Genomic DNA, 9,513 nt, shown 5'->3' with positions numbered 1-9,513 from the left:
ACTGCAAAGGCCAGGATGTCTCAGAGTTCTGCCATGTTTAGCTGTGCTACTGCTTATTTTTGACTGATGTTTACTCATTCATCTGATTAGTATAAAATGGACTTTCATCATGGTTCAGGTTTGCATTTCCCTGGGTACTGATGAGGCTAGACAGCTTTCCATTTGTGTCGGGCTGTTCTTGTAAGCTCCCTTCCAAGTTGTGTGCCTATTTTCCTATCAGGCTGTTTGTCTTTCTTGGGAACTCGTGAGAGTTCTTTACGTATTCTATTATTTTATTTTATTTATTTATTTTTTTAAAGTAGGCTCCATGCTCAACATGAGGATCGAACTCACAGCCCCGAGATCAAGAGTCACATGTGCCCTACTGACTGAGCCAGCCAGACACTCCGAGTTTTTTACATATTCTAGATGATAATCCTTTGTTGGTTATGTCTGACAGATACCTTCTCCCAGTTTTGTATTGTCCTTCCATTTTCTTTATGGTGTCCTGTTTTTAATTTTATATATTTACATAATTTCAGACTTACATAGAAAAGTTGCAGAAGTAGTGTAAAGAATTTCTTCATACTCTTTACCCAGATTCCCCAAATGTTAATATTTTATCATATTTGCATCCTCTTCCTCTCTTTCTATAATATATATATAATACATACACACACACACACTTTTTTCTCTTCTCTCCCTGCCCCTTCCTCCCAGACACTTGAGAGTAAGGGACAGGGGCAGAATGATGCCTTTTCCCACCTAAATACTTCGGTGTATATTTTCTAAAAATAAGAGCATTCCCTTATACGTAAATATAACATTGAACAAGTCTCAAATTTAAGAAATTAACACTAGTACACTACCATTATCTAATCTACAGACCCTATTCCGATTTCAGCAGTTTTCCTAGTGATGTCCTTTGGTGCAAAAGAAAATCCCATGTCATGTGTTTCATTCCATTGTTATGTCTCTCTAGTGTCCTTCAGTTTGAAACAGCATTTCTTTGTGTTTCATAACACCGACATTTTTGAAGATTATAAACCAGTCATGTCATCAAACCCTTAATGTAGGTTTATCTAACTTTGATTCAAGATTAGAGTAAAGCAATGCATTTTTGAGGCTTTGTCCTCAATGCCTAATACCTAGAAGCACATGATGTCGATTTATCCCATTGCTGGTGATACTAAATTCCATCACTTAGTTAAAGTGGAGTCTATCAAGTTTCTTCATTTGAAAGTTACTATTTTTCCCTTTGTAATTAATAAGTATATCGTGGGGAGATACTATGGGACTATATAATTACTGTCTTCCTTTATTTCTTAAGTTCACTAGTTTTATGTCCATTGATGATTTTGCCTGAATTATTAATATGATGGTTGCTGAAGAGTGATTTTCTAATTTCTTCCTTCCTAATAAATCTAGCAGTTGGCTTTCGGCTGTTTGTCCTGTTATTTACTTATACCTGTATAAGTTCATGTATTCTTTTATTTGATGGGGTATAATCCTTTAGTATCCTTATATTTTGATTCTCAAATTGTCCCAGATTTGGTGGACGAAGCCTCTTAAGCTGGCTCCTGTGTTTAATGATGTCTTGCTCAACAGAATTTCTTAACTCAGATGAAGTTGAATTTATTGACCTTCCTTCATGGCTGGTATTTTCTGTACCTTAAGAAATCTTTCCCTGTTTGACTTATAAAGATATTCTCCTATATCTACTTTTAAAAGTTAGAGGTATTTGCCTTTCTCATTTCAGTCCTTAATATCCCTAAAATTAACTACTTTTTTCCCTAAAGTTTATTTATTTTTGAGAGAGAAAGAGTGACACAGAGAGAGTGCATGCATGTGCGAGCAGGAGAGGGGCAGAGAAAGAGGGAGAGAGAGAACCCCTAGCAGGCTCCTTACTGTCAGCACAGAGCCCAACTCGGGGCTCAATTTCACAAACCAAACAGTGAGATCATGACCTGAGCTTAAATCAAGTTTAACCAACTGGGCCACCCGGGTGCCTCTACCTGGAATTAATTTATGTTAACTGTTGAACTGTAACACGAATACAAAAAATGCTCAGTAGAGACGTGTACAGCCTGGTTTATTTACCTCTTACAGAAGTAAGGAAACAAATTCCTGTAACCAGCACCCTGATCATTTGAGAGACAGAACATTCAACAGAATCCCACGAGCTCCTCGTGTGCCCCCTACTTCCAATCACTTCTCTTCCCCCACTCCCAAAGATGACCATTCTCCTGACTTCATGCACTACTGGAAACATGATGTGAGGTAGACTCCAGGGTTTTCCAGAGAAAACAAAACCAAAAGAAGACAGATAGATAGTTAATAGACATGTAGATAGACGGACTGATTTTAAGGAATTGGCTAACGTGATTGAGGGGTTTGCCACAACCAAAGTATGTAGGTATGTTAAGGACAAAGTATGTTAAGGACACCAGTTGCTGGATTAGGACCCACCTTAATCCAATATGATGTCATCTTAATTTGATTATGTCTGCAAAGACCTGATTTCTAACTACAGTCAGTCACAGATACCCGGGGGTTAGGATTTCAACATATCTTCATGGGGGATACAATTCACCCCTTAACAGACTCCAATTCAATTGTTTCCACGTGGGTGACTAGTGGACCTGCATCATTTTGTCAGTAGCGCCCCCCCTCCCCTTTCCTCTCTGGCCTGCGGTGCTAACTCTGGAGTCCATTAGATGGACTTGGAAGGGTTCAGGGGGCCCTGGGTGGCTCAGTTGGTTAAGCGGCCAACGCTTGATTTCAGCTCAGGTCATGATCTCATGGTTAGTGGGATCAAGCCCCACATCAGGCTCTGTGCTGACAGCATGGAGCCTGCTTGGGATTCTCTCTCTTTGTCTCTCTCTGAAAATGAATAAATTTTTAAAAAATAATAAAAGATGGACATGGAAGGCTTTGGTCTGTTACTGGGTTTTCTACACTGTTCCAATGTTATGTTCTTATGGTCTTATGTTATGTTCCTGATGAAATACCCACCCTGTTCCAATTACTCATCTTTCTAACAGGATGAGACATCTGGTAGAACAGATCTTCTCATTTTGTTTCTCTTCTTTAAGACTGTATACTTTCTTCTTAGACCTTTGCTTTTCCATATAAATTTGAGACACATCTTGTCAACTTACACACACACACGCGCACACACACGCACACACACACACACACACACACACACACACACACACACACATTGGGAGTTTGACAGGAGTTGCACAGAGTGTGAGGATAACCTCTCTTCTTCTAGGAAGACTTCTCTCCTCACCTACCCCATTAGGCTCTCTGTCCATTCCCCACCCCTGAGATTCACACTCTACCCACCCTCTACCCTGTTCTGTGGAGGCGATGTGGCCTAAACACACACCAAATCCCACCCCATTCTTCCCTGTGGTATATTCTTTCCTCAAGTCCACCCCACGTTTCCTGTGTGTGCCCGGGTCCTCTCTGTGAAGACCCTGAGGCAGCAGTTCTGCCCCCACCTCCTCTCTGTAGGGCCCAGAACAGAATCCTGGGAATCCAGAATTCTTGGTATGGGCCTTTCCTGCGAGTCACCACCCTCCTCCCCAGTCCATCAATATTGCAGCCAGTGTAACCTGTAAACCTATGTACGGCCATCTCTCCTCTGTGCCAAACCCTCCCGTGGTTCCCCAGACCACCCAAGGAAGAGCCCAAGTCCACACCATGGTTTTAGGGACCGTATACCACATGCAACCCCCGACCTCACCTCCACCCTCTCTGACCCCATCTCTTGCTGTTTTCTATACGCCCTGGACTCAGCACTCTGGCCTCCTTACTGTTCTCCAGGCACAATCTTGGCTCAGGGTCTTTGCATTTTCTTTTCTTCTCTCTTTCTAGGACTCTCTTCCCCTAGCTATGTCCCTGGCTTGCTCCTTTACTTCCTCAGATCTCTGCTCAAATAGTACCTTCTGAGTGAATCTTTCTCCCCACCCCACCCCGTATAGATACAAAATTGTAAATGTCCCTTCCTCATACTCCCATCCTCCTTTTTCTGCTGCTTTATATGTTTTGTCTTACCATAGCTCTTCTTGCCATCAAACATACCGTATATTCTTTATTCTGTTAATGTCTGTGACCCCTCACTAGATTGTGAGCTCATTATGGCAGAGATCTTTGCTAGTTTTATTTAAAAAAATTTTTTTTAAGTTTATTTATTTTTGAGAGAGAGAGGGAGAGCAAGCGAGCTGGGGAGGGGCAGAGAGAGGGAGAGTCAGAAACCCAAGCAGGCTCTGTGCTCCCACCAACAGAGCCTGATGTGGGGCTCGAACTCACAAACCACGAAATCATGACCTGAGCCGAGATCAAGAATCAGTGGCTCAACTGACTGAGACACCCACGCACCTCGATCTTTACCTGTTTTATTCAACAGCACCTACAACGGTGCACAGGGCACAGGGCACAGGGGGTGTTGAGTAAATATTTGTTGAATAACTGAGCTGGGAGGGACGATACCCAGGCCCAGCCTGGACTCTACAATTCGCTTGCTGGGAGACTTGAGCGATCCATTCACCAATCCAGGCCTCAATTTCCATTTCCATAAAATGGGGGGTGGATGTCTGTGTCTCTGAGGACCTTCCAGCCCTGCTGAGTGTGATGGGATTGTGTTGAGAAAGGGGTGAACCAATCTGGCTGAATGGGGTGTTTGCTGCCCCCTTGTGATGGGTTCTCCTCTTCCTCAGTCCTATGGAGTCTTAGGCTTCCCCAGACTCCCAACTCTGTCCATTCCTGTGAGGAAATATGTGCATTGGGAGGGCACTTCTTACCCCAGGCACATCCTTTCTGCTGTCTCGCCTCCAATGGCCTATCCCTACCCATTGCCTTAACATTCAAGGCCCTCTCACAGAACCTCTTGGTTTTTGATACATCTCACACCAATTGCCCTTTACATCACTGACCCTGTGTTATAGGCTGAATTGTGTCTCCCCTAAATGCATATGTTGAAGTACTAACCCCCAGGACCCAGAATGTAACCGTATTTGGACAAAGAGGTTATTAATTTAACATGGGGTCATGAGGGTGGGCCCTAATCCAGTATGACTGGTGTCCTAAGAGATTAGGACACAGATATGCACAGAGGGAAGACCATGCGAAGACACAGGTAGAGGACATTCATCTACAAACCAGAGTGAGGCCTCAGAAGATACCAACCCTGCTAACACCTTCATCTCAGACTTGTGGCCTCCAGAATTGTGAAAAAATTAAATTCTGCTGTTAAAGCCACTCAGTCTGTGATCATATCTGTAATTGTAGTTCAACCCCAGAAACACCATGTGGGGACAAGGTGGTCCCATTCTAAAGAGAAGGAGAGTGAGGGGCACCTGGGTGGCTCAGTCAGTTAAACATCTGACTTCAGCTCAGGTCATGATCTCACAGTTCATGAGTTCGAGCCCTGTGTCAGGCTCTGTGCTGGCAGCTCAGAGCCTGGACCCTGCTTCAGATTCTCTCTCTCTCTCTCTCTCTCTCTCTCCCCTCCCCCACTCATGCTCTGTCTCTCTCAAAAATAAAGATTAAAAAAAAGTTGAAAAAAAGAAAAGAGGAGAGTGAAGCTAGGGGAAGGAAGGACAGTAGGGCCAAAGGTGCTGCTCTAGGAAACTGATTAGGTAGGGACCCACCTGCCTGGCTCCTTTGAATCCTGGAGCCTAGTCAGAGATCTCTTTTGTAGCTGCAGCTCCACCCACCTGGAAGGCCTGCCTCTCTAGGTCCTCCCTGTCTTAGGAGGAGGCTTCCTACTCCCAACCTGTCCTGTCCCTTTCTGACTGTTCCAGTCCATACTGACTTCCAACTGCTTAATCCTGACCCTTTGCTGTCTCGTGTTTGGGGCCTAAACTGTCTGTCCTGTGGCCAAATTGCTTCCTGTAGCTGCCTGCTTCATAGTCCCATGTCCTATCTTGCTTCTTTCCTCGCTCAGCGATGCTATGCTATGTCTCCCACCGCCATAGCCTCCTCTGGTCCCAGCTGCTGTGTCCAGGTCTAATGATTCCCTTATGGCTGGCCACTACCACACCATCAGAGGACCCCAAAATGGGCTACTTTATGTTCCTGCATTTCATTTACTATAAATTGTGTTGGGGCAACTTTCTCCTCTTCCTCATGGTTGGGATTTTTCAGGGCATGGGCATTATCTTCAATGCCTTCACCTATGGCCAGGCGACCTCAAGATGGTCTTCCAGAAATAAGCTCTTTTAAGGTACTGGTCAATTTTTCCCTTCCCTTAAAAAAATAATTGCAAGGTCCTGCATTTTCTTTTCAAAAAATTTTTATTGTAGTAGAATATACCTAACATAAAGTTTGTACTTTAATCGTACAATTTGGCATTAAGTGCATTCACATTGTTTTGCAACTATTACCACCATCCATCTCTTGAACTATTTCATCATCCCATACTGAAACTCTATGCCCATTAAACACTAACTCCCTGCGCAGAGCCCCAAGTGGGGCTTGATGTCACAAACTGTTGAGATCATGACTTGAGCCGAAATCAAGGGTTGGTCGCTTAACCCACTAAGCCACCCAGGCACCCATAAGATTTTATTTTTAAGTTATCTCTGCGTCCTACCTGGGGCTCGAACTTACAACGCAGAGATCAAGAGTGGCAGTCTCCACCATCTGAGCCAGCCAGGCTCCCCTTGCCACGTTATCTTTATAGAACGCCTGCCCCTGTCTTCTACGTCCCCGACTCTACTTGGGACTATAAGCTTATGGGCTCCAATGCACTTGCTCCGACACAGGAGCGCCAAGGCCAAGGCCAGGACCCGAGGTCCTGGCTAGGGAGGGAGGAGAAAACCACCCTGCCCCGGCTCCGCAGCTAAATGGAGGATGACTATCATTCCCAGACACCCTTTCGAAGGGGGCTAGAGATTCGCTTTCCACGCCCTCCCCGCGGAGGAGTGAGCATGCGCAACGGCAGCTGTGCTTAGCGCTGAAGGCCGCGCGGGGGAGGACTGCATTTCCCAACAGGCCCTGCGTGCAATTTTCGGCCCCGCGTGACGAGTGACTTCCGGCGTGGAGGGGCGGGGCGCGAGGCTGAGGCAGCAGCTGGGGCAGCTAGGGGAGCGGCCGGGTGGCCGGCGGGCACAAGCCGCCATGGAGGCTGTGCCCCGCATGCCCATGATCTGGCTGGACCTGAAGGAGGCCGGTGACTTCCTCTTCCAGCCGGCGGTGAAGAAGGTAAGTGCATCCCCCCCCACCCTCCTACCTCTCCGGCGTAGCTCCGTCTGCCAGCGCGTGACGCCCCCTGCGCGTCCATCATCTCCCTAGGCCCTGGTCGCAGGGTCGGATGAGGCCAGGAGGGGCCTTCCCCTGGCTTTTCTCAGCCTGGTTCCTCCCCCCCCCCCCCCCCCCGCCCTCCGCAGACATTCCTCTCCCCTCCTCGCCCGCTCGGGGCCAGCATCCGCAGCCTTTTTAAAACCCGCTTCCCTACTTCTGCCCCGGGCCATCCACGGTTCCCACCGAGGCACCAGACTTCCTCCGTGTGACGCTCCGGACCTAGTTCTGCTCCGCCCCTCCTCCACGCCGGGACCGCCCCGCGGGGGAGCGGTGGGCGGCCCTGGCTGTCTAGTTTGAACTGTGCCCTCCGTGCGCTATCAGTCCGGGAGCGGACTGGGATGGACGCCGGTGATGGCTCAGCATGTGTGTTTCAAGATGGGAACCAGAGGAATGCCTGACCTCTGCGTTTGGGGTCTCTCTGACACTTAGTGCGATTCTCTCCGGTCTCTTGAGAATAAGAACCATATTCAGGAGCCCCCTTGGGCCGAAAGATACAGGTCCTTGTCATTTTGGGGGAGGGTTATTGCTTTTCTTAACTGCCCGAAGGGGATAACAGTTGTAGCTCCTGAAGAAACATTTGCAGTCGTTGTGTTGAACCGTCAGTTGGACGGGGAAAACAGGCAGGTTTGGTGGTGATGGAGGAAGAGACCTCTGTGGCGAGATCAGGTGGGGCTGGTACAGAGAGGGGCCAGGTGTGTTGAATGAGCATCGGGTGCCCTCTGAGACATCTCCCGTGGGGAGGGCCACCTAGTTGCAGTGGGTCAGAGCAGAAGAGAAAAGGAGCCAGGTTGTTGCAGGTTGGCATCCTTGTGTTTTCAGTAGAGCAGCTACCAAAGTAAGTCCCAGGTAATCTAGGCAGTGCACCACCCAGCAGGGTGCTGAAGAAGAGGGATAGAAGAAAGACAGTAGGTTTGGAAGTAGTTACCCCAGTAAACTATCTCCCTCCTCTTTATACTGCCCCTGCCTTAGTTCAGACACTCAGTTTGTATTCCTTTGATTCTGTCATTAAATCTCTTTGGGTGTCTGTTTCCTCATTTGTAAAGACAGGAAATTAGATTAATCTAAAAGTTAAGAGTTTTGTTACCTTTTCCTCAGACTTTGGTCTTCTATCTGCTCTTTCATACAAGCACAATTAGATGACTTTTTCTAAAACAACAAAACTCCTTTGTTTTCTAGTTCAGTCCCAACCCATTTAGAAGTCTGCCTGACCAACCCCAGTTCTTTCAGTATTTTTTGAGGGTCCAGTGTGTGCTTGATCTATGTATTTGTTACAGATTCTGTTCACATTCAGCCATTTGCTGTTCCCTTAACATTCTCTGTATATTTGCTCTTCTCTGCCTTTGGTTGTGGATTTTCTCCCACCCAGAAGAACTCTCATCTTTGCCTTGTGGGATGGGAATGGGATCCTTCTTTAATGTCTGTATATTCTGTCCATCTTTCAAGGTCCAGTTTAAGTTCTGTCTCTTCCAAAAGGCTTCTTGAATCCGTTCATTTTAAGTTCTGTCTCTTCCAAAAAGCTTCTTGAATCCGTTCATCTGGATTAATCTTTCCCTTCTCTGAATCCCTCTTTCCATTCTTTTCCTGGTGTTAGTATGTGTGCTATGTTTTAATTCCTCTATTCAATTCTAAGTGACCTGGGAGGCATCTGCATGCTGCTCGTAGCCTAGCTGGGCCCCCTCTACATAGTTGGCATTCAGGAAAACATTTCTCAAATGATTGAATGACAGTCGAAAGGGAATTTAGACATGGTGACCATACATTTATGGAAATCCAGTGGATAAAATCCTAGCCCAGAAAATCCTAGGAGACGTTTTGTTTTTAACTTATCCTTTGATATTCTGATCACTCTTGCCTAACCAACAAGGTTTTATGTGAGTAATGACTTCGCTGGAGTAGTTGCTCATTACCATTTAGCCTGAGGTGGTATCAGATGCAGAAGAAACTTCGTTTTGCAGACATCACCTCTTTTTGTTTCCTCTTTGGGATTGGGGAAGATACCACCAGTTTATTTGATAGCTTAAGATTGGGGCTTGTATTGCGTGAACGCACTGAAAAGGAATAGCAGCCTGTGGGTAGGCTGGGCTCGAGAAGGGCCAGCTCCCTCGGCGTACCCTGGATCTCTTCCTGCAGAGAAGAGTGCAGAAGCCACTGCAGCCTGGGAACTCTTCCTGACCTGGACTCCTCTCCTCAGCCCTAGAGCCCCTACTCTGCCTCTGC

At 46.5% G+C, this 9,513-nt stretch overlaps 1 protein-coding gene across 2 annotated transcripts in view; it reads left to right on the top strand.

The window, feature by feature from the left end:
* Positions 1 to 7,026: 7,026 nt before the first annotated feature.
* PTPN23 (protein tyrosine phosphatase non-receptor type 23) overlaps positions 7,027 to 9,513 on the top strand; it is a 35,026-nt gene continuing 32,539 nt past the window's right edge. For both annotated transcript variants that reach the window (XM_053219509.1, XM_027038575.2), the window contains exon 1: positions 7,027 to 7,197. In XM_053219509.1, the coding sequence (XP_053075484.1) occupies positions 7,114 to 7,197 (84 nt within the window). In that variant the 5' untranslated portion in view covers positions 7,027 to 7,113. The remainder of the gene's footprint in view (positions 7,198 to 9,513) is intronic.

Source organism: Acinonyx jubatus, chromosome A2 (assembly GCF_027475565.1).
Source record: "Acinonyx jubatus isolate Ajub_Pintada_27869175 chromosome A2, VMU_Ajub_asm_v1.0, whole genome shotgun sequence".
Lineage (NCBI taxonomy): Eukaryota > Metazoa > Chordata > Mammalia > Carnivora > Felidae > Acinonyx > Acinonyx jubatus.
Note: the sequence above shows the minus strand (reverse complement) of the source record. Positions and strands in the feature narration are given on the sequence as shown.